The sequence below is a fragment of the Ranitomeya variabilis genome, chromosome 2, assembly GCF_051348905.1.
Source record: "Ranitomeya variabilis isolate aRanVar5 chromosome 2, aRanVar5.hap1, whole genome shotgun sequence".
Lineage (NCBI taxonomy): Eukaryota > Metazoa > Chordata > Amphibia > Anura > Dendrobatidae > Ranitomeya > Ranitomeya variabilis.
This window is the reverse complement of record NC_135233.1, coordinates 29,901,318-29,926,265: the sequence shown is the minus strand read 5'-3', so window position 1 is coordinate 29,926,265 and position 24,948 is coordinate 29,901,318. Positions and strand designations below refer to the sequence as shown.

The following is a 24,948-nucleotide window of genomic DNA, read 5'->3' as shown; positions in this document are numbered from 1 at the left end:
ATCTGCCCGACGTATATGGTCGGCTACATATTGATCCGAAACGCTGTGTGCCCCTCAGCTTGGTATTGAAGAGGGAGTAAGTGTAAGTTGTTGTTGTTAGTTTGGTTTTTTTTATTTGTTTTTTTTTCCTTTTTAATTTTAAGATTGCAAGCCATGAAAAAAAGGCTCATGAGAACTGGGTGAGTATGAGAGACGTTCCTTATTATACGGCACTGTCTGCAAACTTCACTACCAGGGATGTCCGCGCTCCTCGCCTATCTAGGACTTGGCGTGATTAACTGTAGGAGAGTCTTTCCCTTCAATTGAAGCCGTCGCCAGATTCCACATTGCTGAATAGGACCCCTTAGACCTGATTGAACCGGTGTACTTATCCATGAGAGAATGTTATAATTTTAATATAAAAATGAACATTTCAGGAGTCTAGCTAAAGCATGAGAGAGCTTATGAGTCCAAATGTATTCAGTCTCCTCCAAAACAGCCATACAGCTGCAGCTTGTACTGACCAGCATAGAGGAGATACACTGAGGACCAGTCAAATTAGGTGGGTGCAGATTCAGCAGCAGGGAAGAGGTACATTGAGGAGCTGTCAGTCAGCTTAGGTGGGTGGGGATTCAGCAGTAGGGAGGAGGAACACTGCAGAGCTTTCAATCAGCTTAGGTGGGTGCATATTCAGCAGCAGGGAGGAGGTACACTGAGGAGCTGTCAGCTTAGGTGGGTGCATATTCATCAGCAGTAGGGAGGAGGAACACTGAGGAGCTGTCAGTCAGCTTAGGTGGGTGCATATTCATCAGCAGTAGGGAGGAGGAACACTGAGGAGCTGTCAGTCAAATTAGGTCAGTGGAGATTAAGCAGCAGGGAGGAGAGGTACACTGAGGAGCTGTCAGTCAGCTTAGGTGGGTGCATATTCAGCCGCAGGGAGAAGGTACACTGCGGAGCAGTGAGTTAGCTCATGTGGCTGGAGATTCAGCAGCGGTGAGGACGTGCACTGAGGACCTATAAGTTAGCTTACGTGGGTGGAGATTCAGCAGCATGGAGGACGTGCATGAGGACCTGTCAGTCAGCATAGTTGGGTGCATATTCAGCAGCAGGGAGGAGGTACACTGAGGAGCAATGAGTCAACTTAGGTGGGTGGAGATTCAGTAGCAGGGAGGAGGTACACTGAGGAGCAGTGAGTCAGCTTAGGTGGGTGGAGATTCAGCAGCAGGGAGGACATGCACTGAGGAGCAGTGAGTCTACTTAGGTGGGTGAGGATTCAGCAGCAGGGAGGAGGTACACTGATTACCAGTCAGTCAAATTAGGTTGGTGGAGATACAGCAACAGGCAAGAGGTACACTGAGGATCTGTCAGTCAAATTAGGTCTGTGGAGATTAAGCAGCAGGGAGGAGGTACACTGAGGAGCTGTCAGTCAGCTTAGGTGGGTGCAGATTCAGCAGCACGGAGGAGGTACACTGAAGAGCAGTGAGTCAGCTTAGGTGGGTGCCGATTCAGCAGCAGGGAGGAGGAACACTGAGGACCTGTCAGTCAGCTTAGGTGGGTGGAGATTCAGCAGCAGGGAGGACGTTCACTGAGGAGCAGTGACTCAGCTTAGGTGGGTGTGGATTCAGCAGCACGGAGGAGGTACACTGAGGAGCAGTGAGTCAGCTTAGGTGGGTGCCGATTCAGCAGCAGGGAGGAGGAACACTGAGGACCTGTCAGTCAGCTTAGGTGGGTGGAGATTCAGCAGCAGGGAGGACGTTCACTGAGGAGCAGTGACTCAGCTTAGGTGGGTGTGGATTCAGCAGCACGGAGGAGGTACACTGAGGAGCAGTGAGTCAGCTTAGGTGGGTGGAGATTCAGCAGCAGGGAGGAGGTACACTGAGGAGCTGTCAGCTTACGTGGGTGAGGATTCAGCAACATGGTGGAGGGACAGCAAGGATCTGTCAGCCAGGCGGGATTAAACTTTCGAAAAACATAATATAGCCATTCATAGTAAGTATGCCTGTCTCATCAGCTCTATTATTTATTTAGTATTGTATTCACTTTGTATTGTGAAAATATTACAGATCCTGTTTAAAAACAATATATAACTGTGGATAAATTAGTAATGGCACAAAAGTGTGATGGATTGTAGGCTACATCCGCTGGAATCACCTTTTCATTACTTTTTTAGGGGGTTTGAAATCCCTTCTTATTAAAAAATGGTCCCTATATTATAAGCTGATCACAAAGTGTCGTCCTATTGAGATCCCCAGTGATCATCTGTAATCTATGAGGAAACCTGGCAGTAAGGGTTCAGTTTCGCTGCTGCACCCCCCACAGGACAAATTGGGTATTACACAGGGCCCATTCACATTATTGGGTTCTCTGTAATGCAAGACAGGACGGGACCTCCATAGAGCGAGGGGCTTTTATAACCGCTGACCATAAGATGAGGGTCCTGGACAGAGGACGCCCCTCTATTAACCCCTGAGGGCAGATGAGCACTTTCTCTTTACATGCTGAAAATCAATTGGAGATCCATTTAGACAAAGCTGAAAACCAATTGTCCATAGTGATGTCGCATGAGCAAGTGAGGAGACGTCACAAAACTTAATATTTTCTAAGCTTCATCGGATAATCTCTCCTTTGTCACCAGCTCACCGCCCGGACGGCAGAGAGGACCTTGGCTGAAGAGAAACGGGAATGTGCAAATTTAAGGCAAAAGTGAGTGGATCCCCAAACACTAATCTACACATCAATGTTCTCTGGGGTCAGAATCTGTCGGTACGGACGGTCGGACTGCGAGTTCTGAAAGGAGAAGTCTGTATATCTTCTGCTGTGTGGGTCAAGGGAAAAGACGGAGGAAGAAAACCTGAGACTCCTCGCAACGTCTGACCAGGAGGAGATCTGTGGATATTTGTTATGATTGAGGCGGAAATCTTCCTAAACTTGTCTATCCTTATTCCATTACAGGTTGATTGAAGTGAACCAAAAGATCGCAGCTCTGCAGAGACCGTCCATAGTAAAGCCAACCCCAGGACGGCCCGATCACCAGCCTCCACCGAGGAGAGGTACGAACCGGGCTCCTAGATTATTGGCCTCAATTCTGCCAGAAATGTACAGTCCCTCGCCACCAGCACATTTCTGCCCTCCGGGTCTTAAACAGTCGGACACATTTTACTCCAGCAGTCCCATTACTTGAATTGAACCTGGTTTTTGTTTTTACTGTCCACAAAGTATTTTTCAATATTTCACTCCATATTCAACGTTTTAAATATTTGTCCCAATTCTCTGTTTCACTTTTCCCCATTTCGCTGACAGGTAATCTGAGCAGAGATGGATCTTTCGGGCCTTCACCTGTAAGTGGAGGAGCCCCGTCCCCTCCGATAATGATGGACGGGTCTGTACGGTCCGCGTCAGCCAACCTCAGCCGATCAGAGGACCTGAAAGGTCAGTGCCCTGTATGACACGGATCCGTACAGAATATTCTAGGCGACAAACGACGCTATGCACAAGAAGACTCTCCATAATCTGTGATGGACAATATGGTATCTCTGTCCAGGTGTACACAGAGACTGCACCAGCAGAATAGTGAGTGCAGCTCTGGGGTATAATACAGGAGGTAACTCAGGATCAGTAATGTATGTACACAGTGACTGCACCAGCAGAATAGTGAGTGCAGCTCTGGGGTATAATACAGGATGTAACTCAGGATCAGTAATGTATGTACACAGTGACTGCACCAGCAGAATAGTAAGTGCAGCTCTGGAGTATAATACAGGATGTAACTCAGGATCAGTAATGTAATGTATGTACACAGTGACTGCACCAGCAGAATAGTAAGTGCAGCTCTGGAGTATAATACAGGATGTAACTCAGGATCAGTAATGTAATATATGTACACAGTGACTGCACCAGCAGAATAGTAAGTGCAGCTCTGGGGTATAATACAGGATGTAACTCAGGATCAGTAATGTAATGTATGTACACAGTGACTGCACCAGCAGAATAGTGAGCACAGCTCTGGGGTATAATACAGGAGGTAACTCAGGATCAGTAATGTAATGTATGTACACAGTGACTGCACCAGCAGAAGAGTGAGTGCAGCTCTGGGGTATAGTACAGGATGTAACTCAGTATCAGTAATGTATGTACACAGTGACTGCACCAGCAGAATAGTGAGCACAGCTCTGGGGTATAATACAGGAGGTAACTCAGGATCAGTAATGTAATGTATGTACACAGTGACTGCACCAGCAGAAGAGTGAGTGCAGCTCTGGGGTATAACACAGGATGTAACTCAGGATCAGTAATGTAATGTATGTACACAGTGACTGCACCAGCAGAATAGTGAGTGCAGCTCTGGGTTATAATACAGGAGGTAACTCCGGATCAGTAATGTATGTACATAGTGACTGCACCAGCAGAATAGTCAGTGCAGCTCTGGGGTATAATACAGGATGTAACTCAGGATCAGTAATGTAATGTATGTACACAGTGACTGCACCAGCAGAATAGTGAGTGCAGCTCTGGGGTATAATACAGGAGGTAAATCAGGATCAGTAATGTAATGTATGTACACAGTGACTGCACCAGCAGAATAGTGAGTGCAGCTCTGGGGTAGAATACAGGATGTAACTCAGGATCAGTAATGTAATGTATGTACACAGTGACTGCACCAGCAGAATAGTGAGTGCAGCTCTGGGGTATAATACAAGATGTAACTCAGGATCAGTAATGTAATATATGTACACAGTGACTGCACCAGCAGAATAGTGAGTGCAGCTCTGGAGTATAATACAGGATGTAACTCAGGATCAGGAATGTAATGTATGTACACAGTGACTGCACCAGCAGAATAGTGATTGCAGCTCTGGAGTATAATACAGGATGTAACTCAGGATCAGTAATGTAATGTATGTACACAGTGACTGCACCAGCAGAATAGTGAGTGCAGCTCTGGGGTATAATACAGGAGGTAACTCAGGATCAGTAATATATGTACACACTGACTGCACCAGCAGAATAGTGAGTGCAGCTCTGGGGTATAATACAGGAGGTAACTCAGGATCAGTAATGTAATGTATGTACACAGTGACTGCACCAGCCGAATAGTGAGTGCAGCTCTGGGGTATAATACAGGAGGTAACTCAGGATCAGTAATGTAATGTATGTACACAGTGACTGCACCAGCAGAATAGTGAGTGCAGCTCTGGGGTAGAATACATGATGTAACTCAGGATCAGTAATGTAATGTATGTACACAGTGACTGTACCAGCAGAATAGTGAGTGCAGCTCTGGAGTATAATACAGGATGTAACTCAGGATCAGGAATGTAATGTATGTACACAGTGACTGCACCAGCAGAATAGTGATTGCAGCTCTGGAGTATAATACAGGATGTAACTCAGGATCAGTAATGTAATGTATGTACACAGTGACTGCACCAGCAGAATAGTGAGTGCAGCTCTGGGGTATAATACAGGAGGTAACTCAGGATCAGTAATGTAATGTATGTACACAGTGACTGCACCAGCAGAATAGTGAGTGCAGCTCTGGGGTAGAATACATGATGTAACTCAGGATCAGTAATGTAATGTATGTACACAGTGACTGCACCAGCAGAATAGTGAGTGCAGCTCTGGGGTATAATAAAGAATATGTGTGATGCTATATGATATATATGTGTGTATATCTAGCATAGTATCTGTACATTTTTGCAGAGGGATTTTTCATTAGATTTTGGTCCCATTAACCCTATGATGACCACATAGTCTTGCAGCAATGATCTTACTGGGGAGGGGGATGAGACATCGGACATATCTTGGCTTCCTCTGTGTTTGCATTTGTTTGATTTTCCTTCATGATCTCACCCAGAAAGCTTGATGAATAATGATGTGGTCGTGTTCATTCTGAATCAAGTTGTCTGGCAGAAGAGAAACCCAGGGGGAGATATCAGCAAATGCGGAGCTGAACCTTTGTCCTAAATTGCTTATAATCCTTCAGTCACTGGTTTAGTTCATCGAAAGGTCAAATCTTCCCGGCTCTCGTGAAGTCACGTTCATGAAACCAATCAGTCGTAGTTCTACAGCTTGAGATCTCAAGCGTTCACATCTCTTACAATATTAACCTTCCTGCCGCGACCAATTTCTCCTACGCCTCATTGGGGGACACAGGACCATGGGTGTATGCTGCTGCCACTAGGAGGACACTAAGTAGACAGAAAGATTAACTCCTCCTCTGCAGTATACACCCCTTCACTGGATACAATTTCAACCAGTTCTTGCTTAGTGTCTTAGGAGGCACTTGGGTCTTTTTTTCAGACCCCAACTTTATTTATTTTGATTTTTTAAATTTTATGTAAATTTTTAATTTTTTATTTAACGGAGTGAAGGGGGCGACGGGTCCTTTTTTCATAGGGTCCGCTCTCCCCCGAACCAACAACAGGCGAGCACGGCGAGTATACCTCCCCGTCCCTCTCCTGCGACGTATGGCGCACGAAAAGTTTGCGCCAGGGCAACGGTTCCTATACGGTCCCGCTTTCCCCCAATCCCCTCCAGGACCCTGCATTACAGCAATGTAATTTGGAGAAGAATGCAGTCCGGAGGGGATGTTGTGCCGCAGCCCCCTCTGCTACTGCAGCGATGCATCAGGGGCCTCTCCATCCCCATCCAGGGTGCATGGATTGAGTGCACATCCTCACAGAAGCGTCCGCAGGCCTGTGAGAACCGGGACAAGGCGGCTGTAAGTACCTTCAGGGGACCCCCCCCTGCTCCTCCTTAGCGGTAGCGTTGCGGTCCGGGTCCCCAGGGAGAGGCACCGCCGACCGGGGGTCGGTGGTGCTCGGCGGCGCTACGTCGCGGCCGCCGCCGCACATCGTCGGCAGGCCCTAAAATTTAGTCCCCGGCTTCTTCAGCCGGAGTAGGCCGCAGGGGAAAAATCTCCTCCCACGGCCGTAGCTCCGCCCCCTACACCGGCGCTTCTCGTCTGGGACGAGAAGCGCTCTCCAAATCTCGGGGGCCATATTCTCTCTCTCTCTCTCTGTACGGAGACCACGCTTCTGCAGCGCTCCAAGGAGAATTCCTGGAAAAGAACCGCCAATCTCTCTCTGGGGACACAGAAAGGACCGTGGGTAAGCTGCTTCAAGAAAGCTTAACCCCTTCTCTGCGCATACTGCCCGCTCTGTCCCCAAGGCACTATGTCTCAATCCAAGGAGACAAAAAAGGGTAACAAGAAGCACACAGTGTTTTTCACTGTATGTGCCACTTGCAATGCGGCCCTGCCCCGAGCCCACACTAGCCCTTTGTGTGTAGACTGCGTCTCACCCTCTGTGCAGCCGCCCCTTGCCGACGCCGGTACCGTCGCCGACGCCGCTCCCGTCGACCCGGTAGAGCCTAGCCCCCCTGAGTGGGCAACCTCTCTGTCACGATCTGTGGCTTCCCTAGCTAGGGCAATTGATTCCCTCCGGGGCCCCCCTCCAGGTCGGACCATGGAGGATTCAGACGACGGTATGGATTCGTCTACCAGCAGGGGGCGTATCCGGTCACTTTCTACCCGGGGCTCGAAAAAACGTGTTCACGTTTCATCCCCTGACCATGAGCTAGCAGGCCCTTCAGTACCTGCAAGCTCCGCTTCCAGGTCCCCTTCCCCAAACTCGAACGACTCTGAATATGAGTCCGACATTTCCTACGTTCAGGACCCCCCCTCCTCCCAGGAGTCTCTCGACTCTCTCATTGAGGCGGTAAACCAGACCCTGAAGGTGACTGAGGATGCCGTATCGGAACCCGAACACGTGGTATCTTTCAAAAGAACTAAACGTGTTAAAAAGGTTTTTGTCACTCACCCTCACTTTAAAGACATTGTACAAAAACATAGGGATCGCCCAGATAAACGTTTCATAGGACAAAAGTCCATCGAGGCCAAATACCCTTTTTCTCGGGAATTAGTCAAAGACTGGCTGCAGTCTACCCTGCTGTGTCACACCTCGCGTCCAAGACCATCCTGTCTCTTTCGGACGGTTCTTCCGTTAAGAATCCCTCCGATCGCCAGATTGATTATCTGGCTCGTTCCGCCTTTGAGGCCACAGGAGCGTCTCTCTTTCCATCCTTCGCCGCCTCCTGGGTGGCTAAGGCTATGGTCTCTTGGACTGAGACTCTTTCCTCTAACATCCAAACCAGTGATTTACCTCCAGAAGCCAGCATCCTGGTTAACCAGATAGCGCAGGCCGGAGACTTCATAGTCAACGCCTCTATGGACGCAGCTAATTGCGCTGCACAGGCAGCCGCCAATGCAATCTCCATCAGGAGAGCCCTGTGGCTCAGGGATTGGCGAGCAGATTCGGCTTCTAAACGCTCTCTAACAGCCCTGCCTTACCAGGCTGGTCGGTTATTTGGAGAAAGATTGGACCAAATGATCTCGGATGCTACAGGAGGGAAAAGTAAATTTCTCCCCCAGCAAAAGCCTACCCGGCCCTTTCGGTACCAGCAGCAACCTCCATTTCGGCCGTTTCGGCCCAATACCAACTGGTCTTCCTCATCTCCTACCCCCGCATCAGGACGAAGTTTGCGCGGTGGCCGAGGCACCCAGGTCTCTTACAGACCTAATCGTAACTGGAGACCCAGGCCTAAACCTCCCGGATCTAAGGGATCCGCATCCCAGGGATCCTCCGCCCAATGACTCCTTGCACCATCCGGTGGACTCCGACAAAGTAGGCGGACGTCTACTTTTGTTCCATCAAACCTGGCTCTCAGTCGTTTCCGACGAGTGGGTCAGAGATCTGGTGTCCACCGGATACAAAATAGAATTTTCCTCCCTCCCCCCTACACGCTTCTTCCAATCTTGCCCTCAAAGGTCAAAGGCCACAGCGTTTCTCCAGGCAATACGGGCACTACAAAGGGACGGAGTCATCATTCCGGTCCCCCTAGAACAAAGATTCAAGGGTTTCTATTCGAATCTGTTCGTGGTCCCAAAGAAGGACGGATCACTTCGTCCGATCCTAGACTTGAAGCTACTAAACAGATTCATAAAAATCAGACACTTCAGGATGGAATCCCTCCGTTCTGTGGTCGCGTCTATGGAAAACGGAGAATTCCTGGCATCCATAGACATCAAGGATGCCTACCTGCATATACTGATTTTCCCTCCGCATCAGCAGTTCCTTCGCTTCGCCTTTTGCGGGGAACACTTCCAATTTGTGGCCCTGCCCTTCGGTCTCGCCACCGCCCCCAGAGTTTTTACGAAGGTCATGGCGGCTGCCATGGCCATTCTTCATTCCAGGGGAGTGGTGGTAATTCCGTACTTGGACGACCTACTGATAAAGAGTCCTTCCTACCTGGCGTGCGAAGAGTCCGTCGTTCTCACGGTGGATACTCTTTCTCGTCTGGGATGGAAGATAAATTTCAAAAAATCTTCTCCAATTCCGGCTCAACAAATCTCCTTCCTGGGGATGATACTAGACACTTCCCGCGGTCTGGTCATACTCCCTCAAGTCAAGGTTTTGGCCTTGCAGCAGGGAGCCCAGCGTCTTTCTCGCCCAGTATCCCACTCCATTCGCGCCAGCATGCGAGTTCTCGGGCAGATGGTAGCGGCCATGGAAGCGGTCCCATTTGCGCAGTTTCACCTCCGTCCCCTGCAACATGCACTATTGTCGGCTTGGGACGGCAACCCGTCCTCCCTCGATCGCCGATTCATCCTGTCCCCTCGGGTCAGGAAGACCCTAAGGTGGTGGACGCTGAAGTCCTCCCTAACTCAGGGAAGGTCCTTTCTCCCAGTACGGTGGCTGGTGGTGACCACCGATGCCAGTCTCATAGGCTGGGGAGCGGTCTTCAACCATCACACAGCCCAGGGGCGGTGGTCCGCTCAAGAGTCTCGCCTTGCCATCAATATCCTCGAGATTCGAGCTATCAGGCTAGCATTGTACCAGTTTCACCGTCTTCTGGCAGGTCATCCAGTCAGAATCCAGTCCGACAACGCCACGGCCGTGGCGTATATCAACCGTCAGGGCGGAACCCGCAGCAGGACGGCCATGCTCGAGGTGTCTCACATCCTCCATTGGGCGGAGTCGAACCATTCGACCATCTCGGCGATCCACATTCCAGGTGTGGAAAATTGGGCAGCGGACTTCCTCAGCCGCCAGGGCATCGCCTCCGGAGAGTGGTCCCTCCACCCGGAGGTCTTCCAGCAGATTTGCCATCGCTGGGGGACCCCGGATGTGGATCTCATGGCTTCCAGGATGAACAACAAGGTTCCTCAGTTCCTTGCTCGGTCCCTCGACCCACGGGCCCTCGGAGTAGACGCCCTGGTTCTGCCTTGGCGCCAATTCCGACTCCCGTACATTTTTCCTCCTCTTCCCCTACTACCGAGGGTCATCAAAAAGATCAGGACAGAGGGGGTACCAGTGATTCTCGTCGCGCCAGACTGGCCGCGTCGGGCATGGTACGCCGAAATGGTTCAGCTGGTAACCGACGTCCCTTGGCGTCTTCCAGATCGCGCGGATCTTCTTTCACAGGGCCCAATTTACCATCAGAACTCAAGGGCCCTGTCTTTGACGGCCTGGCTGTTGAGTCCTGGATTCTAGGCCAGGCGGGTTTCTCTCCCAGGGTGTCCTCCACCATGATCAGAGCTAGGAAACCTGTTTCCATGCGTAGTTATCACCGTACCTGGCGAATTTTTTTCTCATGGTGCGAGGCACAGGGACGATCTCCTCTAGTATTTTCTGTTCCTTCCATACTGGAGTTTCTTCAGTCCGGACTAGAGTCGGGACTTGCCCTTAGCTCCCTAAAGGGTCAGGTTTCGGCATTGTCAGTTCTTTTCCAGCGGAAGATTGCCAATAGGTTGCCGGTGAAAACTTTTTTCCAGGGAGTCTCCCGTGTGGCGCCTCCCTACAAGTCACCCTTAGATCCGTGGGATCTCAACTTAGTTCTCGGAGCACTTCAGGAGGCTCCCTTCGAACCGCTGCAGGACGTTTCCTTAACCTTCCTTTCTTGGAAGGTAGTCTTCCTGGTAGCCGTCACGTCCATCAGACGGGTCTCGGAGTTGGCTGCGCTCTCCTGCCGCCCTCCCTTTCTAATTTTTCATCCGGACAAGGCGGTATTGAGGACCTCTCCCACCTTTTTGCCCAAGGTCGTCTCCTCTTTCCACCTCAATGAGGAGATTGTTTTGCCTTCGTTCTGCCCGACACCTGTCCATCGCATCGAGAAGGCTCTACACACTCTTGATGTGGTGAGAGCTCTTCGTCGGTACGTCTCGAGGACGGCTCCCTTTCGTACGTCAGACGTCCTGTTCGTACTTCCAGAGGGGCCCAGAAGGGGTTCTCCTGCTTCAAAAGCCACTCTGGCAAAATGGATTCGGTCAGCCATTCAAGAATCCTATCGTGTCAAGGGTGTGCCTATCCCAGCTGGGATCAAGGCTCATTCTACTCGGTCGGTGGGCGCCTCGTGGGCCATTTGGCATCAGGCGTCGGCACAGCAGGTCTGCAAGGCTGCGACGTGGTCCAGTTTGCACACTTTTACCAAGCATTACCACATTCATTCTATTTCTTCTGCAGACGCCGCCCTTGGCAGGCGCATTCTGCAAGCGGCAGTTCCTTAAGCCGTAAGCCAGTGGTACATGGGGTATTAGCATATTGCTCCCCACCCAGGGACTGCTTTTGTACGTCCCATGGTCCTGTGTCCCCCAATGAGGCGTAGGAGAAAAGGAGATTTTTGTTTACTTACCGTAAAATCTTTTTCTCCGAGCCACTCATTGGGGGACACAGCACCCACCCTGTTAGCCTGTTTTTGGCTTGTTGTTACTTCTTTGGTTTTGACATAGTTGTCTTTGTTCATGCTCCTACTGCTTTACTACCGAACTGGTTGAAATTGTATCCAGTGAAGGGGTGTATACTGCAGAGGAGGAGTTAATTTTTCTGTCTACTTAGTGTCCTCCTACTGGCAGCAAGCATACACCCTATGGTCCTGTGTCCCCCAATGAGTGGCTCGGAGAAAAAGATTTTACGGTAAGTAAACAAAAATCTCCTTTTTCATTTTTGTTCTTTGATTTTTTTTTTTTTATATTTTAACTTCTATTTTGGTCCATTAAAAGACAGAATAGTAAAGGTAGAAATTTACTTACAAAGATTGAACATTTTACTGGAGAGTCCATAATAGTGAATAACGTGCTCAGCTTTCATTCTCCAACAACAATTATAACCCCTGTCTGCGTCCTGTGCTTATAATAGAAAGCAGCGGTGTAATATCATCTTATGTCCACTCTGCAAAGGTGGCGCTGACACTTCTGGACCCAGACGACCTCATCTGGAAGTATCTGGAAGAACTTCTGCACCTGGTAAGTTACCGTAGTTACAAAGTGGCAAGAAACTAATATATTATTTCTCCCTATATACAAGAATATAACTACTATAATACTGCCCCCTATGTACAAGAATATAACTACTATAATACTGCTCCTATGTACAAGAATATAACTACTATAATACTGCCCCTATATACAAGAATATAACTACTATAATACTGCTCCTATGTACAAGAATATAACTACTATAATACTGCCCCTATATACAAGAATATAACTACTATAATACTGCTCCTATGTACAGGAATATAACTTCTATAATACTGCTCCTATGTACAAGAATATAACTACTATAACACTGCTCCTATATACAAGAATATAACTACTATAATACTGCCCCTATGTACAAGGATATAACTACTATAATACTGCCCCTATGTACAAGAATATAACTACTATAACACTGCTCCTATATACAAGAATATAACTACTATAATACTGCCCCTATGTACAAGAATATAACTACTATAATACTGCCCCCTATGTACAAAAATATAACTACTATAATACTGCTCCTATGTACAAGAATATAACTACTATAATACTGCTCCTATGTACAAGAATATAACTACTATAATACTGCCCTCTATGTACAAGAATATAACTACTATAATACTGCCCCTGTGTACAAGAATATAACTACTATAATACTGCCCCTATGTACAAGAATATAACTACTACTAGGTGTTTCCAGCCAGCTAACGCTCGGCACGCTCATTGCTATCTAATTAACGCTGCTGGTGATTAAACTAAAGTAAATAATGACAACATTCAATAGCGCTTACGCAGGTGGTAAATTAACGTGTGGTAATGTGTGGGGACGGAGCCTCGTGTGGTAATGTGGGGGGCTGAATTATGTGTGGTAATGTGGTGGGGGCGGGATTATGTGTGGTACTGTGGTGGGGCGGGATTATGTGTGGTAATGTGGTGGGGGCGGGATTATGTGTGGTAATGTGGTGGGGGGGATTATATGTGGTGGTGGCGGGATTATGTGTGGTAATGTGGTGGGGGGGCGGGATTATGTGTGGTGATGTGGTGGGGGCGGGCTTATGTGTGGTAATGTGGTGGGGGGCGGGCTTATGTGTGGTGATGTGGTGGGGGGGCGGGATTATGTGTGGTGATGTGGTGGGGGGGCGGGATTATGTGTGGAGATGTGGTGGGGGGCGGGATTATGTGTGGTAATGTGGGGGGGGCGGGATTATGTGGTAATGTGGGGGGGGGCGGGATTATGTGTGGTAATGTGGGGGGGGCGGGATTATGTGTGGTAATGTGGTGGGGGGCGGGATTATGTGTGGTAATGTGGTGGGGGCCGGAATTATGTGTGGTGATAGTGTTGGGGGCGGGATTATGTGTGGTAATGGGGTGGGGGCGCGAGATTGTGTGGTGATGTGTTGGGGGGGTGGGATTACGTGTGGTAATGTGGTGGGGGGCGGGATTACATGTGGTGATAGTGTTGGGGGCGGGATTATGTGGTAATGTGGTGGGGGGCGGTATTATGTGTGTGGATGTGGTGGGGGGCGGAGCTACTGTGCAGGGGGCGGGATTAGCGAGTAATCACGATGCCTCATATATATAGATAATACTGCTCCTATGTACAAGAATAGAACTACTATAATACTGCCCCTATGTACATGAATATAACTACTATAATACTGCCCTCTATGTACAAGAATATAACTACAATACTGCTCCTATGTACAAGAATATAACTACTATAATAATGCTCCTATGTACAGGAATATAACTACTATAATGCTCCCCCTATGTAAAAGAATATAACTACTATAATACTCCCCCTATGTACAAGAATATAACTACTATAATACTGCTCCTATGTACAAGAATATAACTACTATAATACTGCCCCTATGTACAAGAATATAACTACTATAATACTGCCCCTATGTACAAGAATATAACTACTATAATACTCCCCCTATGTACAAGAATATAACTACTATAATACTGCTCCTATGTACTAGAATATAACTACTATAATAATGCTCCTATGTACAGGAATATAACTACTATAATACTGCCTCCTATGTACAGGAATATAACTACTATAATACTCCCCCTATGTAAAAGAATATAACTACTATAATACTGCTCCTATGTACAAGAATATAACTACTATAATACTGCCCCTATGTACAAGAATATAACTACTATAATACTGCTCCTATGTACAAGAATATAACTACTATAACACTGCCCCTATGCACAAGAATATAACTACTATAATACTGCTCCTATGTACAAGACTATAACTACTATAATACTGCCCCTATGTACAAGAATATAACTACTATACTACTGCCCCTATGTACAAGAATATAACTACTATAATACTGCCCCCTATGTACAAGAATATAACTACTATAATACTGCCCCCTATGTACAGGAATAGAACTACTATAATACTACTCCTATGTACAAGAATATAACTACTATAATACTGCTCCTATGTACAAGAATATAACTACTATAATACTGCCCCAATGTACAAGAATATAACTACTATAATACTGCTCCTATGTACAAGAATATAACTACTATACTACTGCCCCTATGTACAAGAATATAACCACTATAATACTGCCCCCTATCTACAATAATATAACTACTATAACACTGCTCCCTATCTACAATAATATAACTACTATAATACTGCCTCCTATGTACAGTAATATATCTTACTGAGTAATGTCTTTTCCATTCCCCAGTGGATCTTGGTCACTCCAGTGCAGTTTTACACAGTGGTCCCAGAACATCGTCGCCCACTATGGGTATGGATGGAATGGTGAGTATTTGGGGCACATCCCTTTTTTCTCTTTTACTTTTAATAATTTCCTTTGTGCATCTGTTCTTCTTTCTAAATTATTTCTTCTTGTAAAACAAAAAGCCAAACCCATCTAATGAGTCTGAGGTGCCCAGTTTGCCCACTAGTTCCTCCCAGTCTGAGGAACCCATTCAGGTAAGTATTTTGCAGCCGTGCATGGAGTTGGGGTTCACCTACTACTTCTGGTGGTCAGTGTAACCTTGCGGTGAATATAACATTGCTTGTAACCTGGCATGTGTGGGATCCCTCTGCAAGGAGTACACAGGCTACTTTCACCTGCTTTATAACCTGCTCTCCAGCTTTTATTTAACATCTCTCCTCATCGGTTTGGTGGCCTCCACATGTAAAGGAAAAATAAATTCTTGGGGCCATGCCAAAATTTTAACCAATACTGCTTACCCGTGGCCTTGTTGTTAAATAAGATTGACACCTATAAAATAAAATCTGTTGTCAAGATTTGTGTTACCCTTGCCTACTCTTAGAGAAAGCCTGTGAGTCCTGCTTTCCCCAACCACCCCTAAAGAGAGCATGTGAGTCCTGTTCCCTTTGCCCACTTCTAGAAACAGCCTATAAGACCTGCTTCCCCACGCCCACTCCTAGAGTAAACGTGAGTCCTCATTCCCCTCCAACCACTCATAGAAAAAGTGTGTGAGTCCTGCTTCCCCCTCCCACTCATGTAGAAAGCCTGAGAGTCCTGCTTTCCCCACCCACTCAGAGAGAGAGCCTGAGAGTCCTGCATACCCCCTCGCACTCAGAGAAAGCCTGAGAGTCCTGCTTTCCCCCCTCCTACTCGGAGAAAGCCTGTGAGTCCTGCTTTCCCCACCCACTCAGAGAGAGAGCCTGAGAGTCCTGCATACCCCCTCGCACTCAGAGAAAGCCTGAGAGTCCTGCTTTCCCCCTTCCTACTCGGAGAAAGCCTGTGAGTCCTGCTTTCCCCACTCACTCAGAGAGAGAGCCTGAGAGTCCTGCATACCCCCTCGCACTCAGAGAAAAAGCCTGTGAGTCCTGCTTACCCCACCTTCTGGTTGAAAAAGCCTGTGAGTCCTGCTTCCCCCTCCCACTCATACAGAAAGCCTGTGAGTCCTGCTTTCCCCACCCTCTGATAGAGAAAGCCTGCGAGTCCTGCTTCTCCACCCATTTAAATAGCTCTGTTGCTAGGGACATCTAGGCTCTGCTCGGCTCTCTAAACCACCACTGCATTTGCTAAATAGACACAATTATATGCAGGTTTTGCTTTTGTCCTCTTCCAGGGTCTTAGATTGATGCAATTATGCAGCCGTGTGTCAGAGCATTAATGACACGGACATGTCTGTTCTATTACCCTATCTGCTGCGGGAGAACCCGCAGAGACCCTTCTTACGTGTGCACATAGCCTAAATGGCACAAAACGTATTGTGGATTTTGGTTAATAGAAGCTGCGAATATTGTGCTCCGCGCTGCTGCGAGAGGGGGGAGGGAGCTGACAGAAGTACCTGGGACATGGTAACAATCTCCTCTCTCTCATTCCCTTCTGCTCTTTACACTCCTCTGTGCTGAGGGTTTATGGTGATGTGTGGAGGCGCGAGGTTCTTCAGGTGGCAGGGGAGGATCTTTTCGATTTTCCCGTATAATTCAAACACACCCCTTTAAAGGTTCTCGATTGAAAAAAATGTCAGCATGTGAACGTGTAATAAATTCTGACACCTTCCATTTCGAATCGTGAAGCCTAAGACCCTTATGTTCTTTTCTCCCTATTAGTGAAGGGGTTGTTTAGAGAGCAACATTTTTTTTTCTTTACCCAGTGTACTGTTTTAATAGTTTCTTTTTTTATGAAATATGAGCTGGCTTCTACCGACCGGCATCGTATTGTCACTGGCGAAGCCTTAGGAGCTCAGTGGCCGGGATGACGAATCACTGCAGGACAGTGACAGCTGTAATATGGAGCTGACACCTGCGGGTGGCGCCGTGCACATACCATATAGGGCTGAAAGTGTTTGCCACATGCAATGATGGTCTCCATACATGGCTAGTCCTTACAGTTCCACCCCTTTAAGGCACATGACAGTGCTTCAGTAAATTGGGGGTCCATTGCCTTTAAATTTTCGGCCCCTCTATATGAGTGATTTGTCGTATGTTCTGTGTTTGAATTATACCCGTGGATTAGGGGGCGCTCTTCATCCTGACATTCCCTCCATTACCATCGCCTAGAAACGCTGACTTTCTTCTCTGTCTGCAGGTAATGCCAGTGGCCAAGGGTCCGCCATCATTTCCCGGCACTCCGGTGATGAACTCGTCTGCTGCTGCTCCCACCATGCCTCCTGGTCGATTGATCGGCCCAGTGCCACCCCGTGGTGCCTTCGGTCCTCGATCTTTACCACCAAGTAGGACCATTATTTTATGTTGTGATGATGCGGGCACATACACGTCCTCCGCCATAGGGCCAATATTCTGGACTGATATAAAATCCCTTGCCTAGACATAAAAGGATCATTCTTGATGCCTGCAGCCACCACTAGGGGGAGCTCATTGTACTTTGGGTTTAAAGGGGTGTTGCCAGAATCAAAGGTTGCCTCCTATATGTAGGATAGGGGAAACTTTCTGATCCCACAGGGTCCATCCATTGGATTCCCCTGCAATACCGAGACGGGAGGTCTGCAGACCCATCTTGCATAGAGTGACGGTGGACAAGCTCGATCTCTGTTCCGTTCATTGTTTACTGCCGTAGAAATTCATAGACCATGATAGAGCAGAGGTCAAATGGGGCTTTGCAAACCCTTGCTATCCGGATCACTGGGGGTCCTATGGATAGGGGATAACTTTCAACTCTGCGTATACTCCCCGTTTAATGTTGATTTGTGTATGAACTGTACGCAGTGAGCTCCCCCTAGTGGTGGCAAAATGTCATGTAACACTGTGTATGCAGCAGTTAAGGCTAAGCTCGGACCCAGCCTTCCCTATTGTCCTGAACAGCCACCCGCCGTATAACAAGGGAGATGGGTTTTTTTCACCCACCTCCCAACGTGAACCTGAAATGAACATCTCACTTGTGTGTTGGCAAGTAGGACCACCTAGTCATGCTCACACAGCTGAGGGTTTGTTACAAAGCATTCAGTTTTGTCTTCATCGTCTTTTTTTTTTTTTTTTCAGTGCATGGTCTCCCACCAGGCGTTAGAGACTTTCCTCCAAGGCCTATGATGCCTCCTGGTGTAATGCCTCCAGATCCAAGGGGTCTAATCCGAGGGCCGTTCCCTCCAGGTTCTGTTCCTATGCATGGTCCTAGAGATTATCCAGTACCACCTCCGGGAGTTAGAGACTTCCCACCAGGACTACCGCCTCCTGGTATGAGAGATTTCCCACCAGGGCCGCCTCCTCCAGGAGCTCGGGACTTCCCACCAGGGCCGCCTCCTCCAGGAGCTCGGGACTTCCCACCAGGGCCGCCTCCTCCAGGAGCTCGGGACTTCCCACCAGGGCCGCCTCCTCCAGGAGCTCGGGACTTCCCACCAGGGCCGCCTCCTCCAGGAGCTCGGGACTTCCCACCAGGGCCGCCTCCTCCAGGAGCTCGGGACTTCCCACCAGGGCCGCCTCCTCCAGGAGCTCGGGACTTCCCACCAGGGCCGCCTCCTCCAGGAGCTCGCGACTTCCCACCAGGGCCGCCTCCTCCAGGAGCTCGAGACTTCCCACCAGGGCCGCCTCCTCCAGGAGCTCGGGATTTCCCACCTGGTCTTCCACCTCCAGGAGCTCGGGACTTCCCACTAGTTTCGATCCCTCCCGGTTTGAGAGATTTTGCACCAGGAGCAAGGGATATACCACCAGGCCTCCCACCTCCAAGATCTAGGGACTTCCAACCAGTAATGCCTCCACTAGGATCAAGAGAGTTCATACCAGGAGTCCCACCACCTGGTTCTAGAGAATTTCTGGCAGGGCCTCCACCAGGAGCCAGAGACTTCCCACCATTCGGTCCTCTTCCCACAGGCATAAGAGACTTTCCCCCAGGATCGCACCCTGGAGTCCCCGCTGGGCCTTCATTACTTGAGCAGCGAGCAGGACACAGTCAGCCGTTTCAGACAGATCATGAACTTTCTCAAGGTCAAAAATCCTAAAAAAAAAATTCAAGTGTAGACTAATAGGACAAAATCTGTGGCTCAAAACGGTTCAAGCATTACCGGTTTACATAAATGTCTGATTTATAATTTCACGTGTCTTATATTTGCAATAAATATTTTATTCTATACAATCTTTTTAGGATTTTTAATAGTTACATAATTTTGCACCCAATTTTATTTTATTTTTTTTTTGTCATATCCTTCTGAAGCCGCAATTCTTCATCAAGTTTTTCAGAATGTGCAATACCGGGATCCACGTGGTTTTTTTTTTCTGTTTTTTTTTTTATTTAATGTATCGTATGTAACCATTGTGTGTGGAAAATAATGAATGTCTAAAATCTTTGAAAACATTTCCTGTGGAAATACATTTTATAAGAATATCATTATTCTGATTGCTTTTCCACACTCGCTAGCTTAATTATAATATTATTATACACCACCGGTTTACATAGAAGAAATCATTGTTTTTAACATCGGGTGCTGCAAACCAGAAACCCCTAACTCAGTAAGATGGAAAATAATAAAGAATTGAAAAGAACTTTGTCGTCTTTTTTTTCTTTTATTTAGTTACTAGATTACTTCTCTTCCTTGAGAACCAATTTCATCTTCTAGATAAATAAATGTCTTCAATCAATGTGTGTTGGAGAGTGAAGCAGAACACGCTGGTAGAGATGTGCGAACCTTAACTTAAAAGTTTGGGGTTTGTACCGAACACGGACTTCTACCGGAAGTCTGTTTTAGGCTATGTGCACACGTTGCGGATTAGGCTTAGGAATTTCTGGTGCGGATTCTGCCTCTCCTGGCAGAAAACGCACCTGCGGATTTGTCGCGTTTTTTGTGTGGTTCCGCAGCATTTTTTGTGCGTTTTTGCTGCGGTTTTCTTGCGGATTTGCTGCGTTTTTTACCCCTGCGGTTTTCTATAATGGAATGGGTACAAAAACGCTGCAGATTCACAATAAAGAAGTGACATGCTACTTCTTTTAAACCGCAGCGTTTCCGCAGTGGATTTTCCGCAAAGTGTGCACAGCATCTTTTTTTTTCTCATTGATTTACATTGTACTGTAAATCAATTGCGGATCTGCAGCGTTTCTGCACTGCAAAAAACGCTGCGGATCCCCAGAGAATCTGCAACTTGTGCACATGCCCTTAGAGTTCAAGCGTGTGTTCGAACCCCAGCGGCGACGCGCATTCGAGCCCCAGCTGACTCAGAAGTTTTCTTGTTCCTTTAGTGAGAGCGGCCTTCAGATGGGGAAATAATCTCCTGTGACATTATGGCAAACCATTAGGCTATGTGCACACATTGCATGTTGGATGCATTTTTTTTTTCCTAAAAAACGGAGCGTTCTACAGTACCAGTGCAGAGAATGAGATTTCGGAAATCTCACACTCATTATTTTTTCCTTGCAGATTTGAAGCCGTTTCCGATCTGCAGAATGTCAACTCTTTCAGCGGTTTTCACTTTTCCCCCATTTTAATGACTGGGAGAAAAAAAAGTGCATTGAGCAGCGTTTCTTCTGTGTGCATCAATGTTTGCAGATTTTTCAGCTGCAAACACTGAACTTGTACATAGCCTTACTTTTCACTAAACCTTACCATAAATGTGTGTCTGGGAAAACACATGGAGATATATAATTTTTCTCATCGTTAAAAAATTAAGCAAATGTGTGTGCGTGCAACCCAAGACCTCATTCACACGTCCGATTATTCTGCTCAGAGAGTTGTCAGATTTTCTTGTATCTGGAGAAATTATATATATAAAAAAAAACAAAACACATCCACTTCTCCATTCTGCCAGTGAATTTTTTTACGCACAAATTGCCGATTTTGATCGGACCCTTGGAACACAGTTGGACGTCTCCATTCTTCCCTGTGCCTTTTGGTCTGACAAATCAGATGTGTGTATGGCTCTGTAGAATATCACAGGTATGTGTGCGATCCATGAAAATCACAGGTAGCATTTTAGTTTGCTAGGTTTTCTCCACAATTAGACATCACAACGGCATAATTTGTCATATCGGGGAGGGTTTTCCTTTAGCAGATCAGTCACCTTTTGTTTAACTCTGATTGTGCTAAATTTATTTTCATTATTGCTTTTTCCAATATTGCTATGTATTACAATAACTAAAACTAGAAATTAAGCAATTTTTCCCTTTTTTTTTTTTTTTTTTTTTACTCTTACTTTCCTGTTTTACATGTACATTGGCTGCAATTTTTGTATTGAAGCATCTAATGAGCATGTGCAAAAGACATTATGAAGGGAGGTGGTGAAGTGAGCTGTGACATTGCCTACTGCAATTGGCAGATCCTGTTTTCTCCTACGCCTCATTGGGGGACACAGGACCATGGGTGTATGCTTGCTGCCACTAGGAGGACACTAAGTAGACAGAAAGATTAACTCCTCCTCTGCAGTATACACCCCATCACTGGATACAATTTCAACCAGTTCTTGCTTAGTGTCTTAGGAGGCACTTGGGTCTTTTTTCCAGACCCCAACTTTATTTTTTTTTTGATTTTTCATTTTGAATTTTCTGTAAATTTTTAATTTTTTATTTAACGGAGTGAAGGGGGCGACGGGTCCTTTTTTTCATAAGGTCCGCTCTCCCCCGAACCAACAACAGGCGAGCAGGGCGAGTATACCTCCCCGTCCCTCTCCTGCGACGTATGGCGCACAAAAGGTTTGCGCCAGGGCAACGGTTCCTATACGGTCCCGCTTTCCCCCAATCCCCTCCAGGACCCTGCTTTACAGCAATGTAAGAAGAATGCAGTCCGGAGGGGATATTGTGCCGCAGTCCCCTCTGCTCATGGATTGAGTGCACATCACTGCAGCGTGATGCATCAGGGGCCTCTCCATCCCCATCCTGGGTGCATGGATTGAGTGCACATCTTCACAGAGGTGTCCGCTGTGAGAACCGGGACAAGGGGCTGTAAGTACCTTCAGGGGACCCCCCCTGCTCCTTCTTAGCGGTAGCGTTGCGGTCCGGGTCCCCAGGGAGAGGCACCGCCGACCGGGGGTCGGTGGTGCTCGGCGGCGCTACGTCGCGGCCGCCGCCGCACATTCGTCGGCAGGCCCTAAAAATTTAGTCCCCGGCTTCTTCAGCCGGAGTAGGCCGCAGGGGAAAAATCTCCTCCCACGGCCGTAGCTCCGCCCCCTACACCGGCGCTTCTCGTCTGGGACGAGAAGCGCTCTCCAAATCTCGGGGGCCATATTCTCACTCTCTCTCTGTACGGAGCCCACGCTTCTGCAGCGCTCAAAGGAGAATTCCTGCAACAGAACCGCCATCTCTCTCTGGGGACACAGAAAGGACCGTGGGTAAGCTGCTTCAAGAAAGCTTAACCCCTTCCCTGCGCATACTGCCCGCTCTGTCCCCAAGGCACTATGTCTCAATCTAAGGAGACAAAAAAGGGTAACAAGAAGCATACAATGTTTTTCACTGTATGTGCCACTTGCAATGCGGCCCTGCCCCGAGCCCACACTAACCCTTTGTGTGTAGACTGCGTCTCACCCTCTGTGCAGCCGCCCCCTGCCGACGCCGGTACCGTCGCCGATGCCGCTCCCGTTGATCCGGTAGAGCCTAGCCCCCCTGAGTGGGCAACCTCTCTGTCACGATCTGTGGCTTCCCTAGCCAGGGCAATTGACTCCCTCCGGGGCCCCCCTCCAGGTCGGACCGTGGAGGATTCAGACGACGATATGGATTCGTCTACCAGCAGGGGGCGTAACCGGTCACTTTCCACCCGGGGCTCTAAAAAACGTGTTCGCGTTTCATCCCCTGACCATCAGCTAGCGGGCCCTTCAGTACCCGCAAGCTCTGCTTCTCGGTCCCCTTCTCCTAAATCGGATGACTCTGAATATGAGTCCGACATTTCCTACGTTCAGGAACCCCCCTCCTCCCAGGAGTCTCTCGACTCTCTCATTGAGGCGGTAAATCAGACCCTGAAGGTGACTGAAGACTCCGCATCGGAACCCGAATACGCGGTGTCTTTCAAAAAAACTAAACGGGTTAAAAAGGTTTTTGTCACTCACCCTCACTTCAAGGAGGTTGTACAAAAACATAGGGATCGTCCAGATAAACGCTTCATAGGTCAAAAGTTCATAGAGGCCAAATACCCCTTTTCTCGGGAATTAGTCAAAGACTGGCTACAGTCTCCCTCGGTGGACCCTGCTGTGTCACACCTCGCGTCCAAGACCATCCTGTCTCTTTCGGACGGTTCCTCAGTTAAGAATCCCTCTGATCGCCAGATTGATCATCTGGCTCGTTCCGCCTTCGAGGCCACAGGAGCGTCTCTCTTCCCATCCTTCGCCGCCTCCTGGGTGGCTAAGGCTATGGTCTCTTGGACTGAGACTCTTTCCTCTAACATCCAAGCCAGTGATTTACCTCCAGAAGCCAGCATCCTGGTTAACCAGATAGTGCAGGCCGGAGACTTCATAGTCAATGCCTCTATGGACGCAGCTAATTGCGCTGCACAGGCAGCCGCCAATGCAATCTCCATCAGGAGAGCCCTGTGGCTCAGGGATTGGCGAGCAGATTCGGCTTCTAAACGTTCTCTAACAGCCCTGCCTTACCAGGCTGGTCGGTTATTTGGAGAAAAATTGGACCAAATGATTTCGGATGCTACCGGAGGGAAAAGTAAATTTCTCCCCCAGCAAAAGCCTACCCGGCCCTTTCGGTACCAGCAGCAACCTCCATTTCGGCCGTTTCGGCCCAATACCAACTGGTCTTCCTCATCTCCTACCCCCGCATCAGGCCGAGGTTCGCGCGGTGGCCGAGGCACCCAGGTCTCTTACAGACCTAATCGTAACTGGAGACCCAGGCCTAAACCTCCCGGATCTAAGGGATCAGCATCCCAGGGATCCTCCGCCCAATGACTCCTTGCACCATCCGGTGGACTCCGACAAAGTAGGCGGACGTCTACTTTTGTTCCATCAAACCTGGCTCTCAGTCGTTTCCGACGAGTGGGTCAGAGATCTGGTGTCCACCGGATACAAAATAGAATTTTCCTCCTTCCCCCCTACACGCTTCTTCCAATCTTGCCCTCAAAGGTCAAAGACCACGGCATTTCTCCAGGCAATACGGGCACTACAAAGGGACGGAGTCATCATTCCGGTCCCCCTAGAACAAAGATTCAAGGGTTTCTATTCGAATCTGTTCGTGGTCCCAAAGAAGGACGGATCACTTCGTCCGATCCTAGACCTGAAGCTACTAAACAGATTCATAAAAATCAGACACTTCAGGATGGAATCCCTCCGTTCTGTGGTCGCGTCTATGGAAAAGGGAGAATTCCTGGCATCCATAGACATCAAGGATGCCTACCTGCACATACCGATTTTCCCTCCGCATCAGCAGTTCCTTCGCTTCGCCTTTTGCGGGGAACACTTCCAATTTGTGGCCTTGCCCTTCGGTCTCGCCACCGCCCCCAGAGTTTTTACGAAGGTCATGGCGGCTGCCATGGCCATTCTTCATTCCAGGGGAGTGGTGGTAATTCCGTACTTGGACGACCTCCTAATAAAGGGTCCTTCCTACCCGGCGTGCGAAGAGTCCGTCGTTCTCACGGTGGATACTCTTTCTCGTCTGGGATGGAAGATAAATTTCGAAAAATCTTCTCCAATTCCGGCTCAACAAATCTCCTTCCTGGGGATGATACTAGACACTTCCCGCGGTCTGGTCATACTCCCTCAAGACAAGGTTTTGGCCTTGCAGCAGGGAGCCCAGCGTCTT

The 24,948-nt window shown here is 48.2% G+C and overlaps 1 protein-coding gene across 2 annotated transcripts in view; it reads left to right on the top strand.

Annotated features, from left to right (window-relative positions):
• Positions 1–19,772, top strand: part of MIA3 (MIA SH3 domain ER export factor 3) — an 80,918-nt gene extending 61,146 nt beyond the window's left edge. The window contains exons 21-29 of one of the 2 annotated variants that reach the window (XM_077282230.1): positions 144–179; positions 2,615–2,682; positions 2,932–3,029; positions 3,280–3,408; positions 12,218–12,283; positions 15,037–15,113; positions 15,216–15,287; positions 17,368–17,512; positions 18,279–19,772. In XM_077282230.1, the coding sequence (XP_077138345.1) occupies positions 144–179; positions 2,615–2,682; positions 2,932–3,029; positions 3,280–3,408; positions 12,218–12,283; positions 15,037–15,113; positions 15,216–15,287; positions 17,368–17,512; positions 18,279–19,231 (1,644 nt within the window). In that variant the 3' untranslated portion in view covers positions 19,232–19,772. The remainder of the gene's footprint in view (positions 1–143; positions 180–2,614; positions 2,683–2,931; positions 3,030–3,279; positions 3,409–12,217; positions 12,284–15,036; positions 15,114–15,215; positions 15,288–17,367; positions 17,513–18,278) is intronic. The other variant, XM_077282229.1, reaches the window with a different exon arrangement.
• Positions 19,773–24,948: the final 5,176 nt, after the last annotated feature.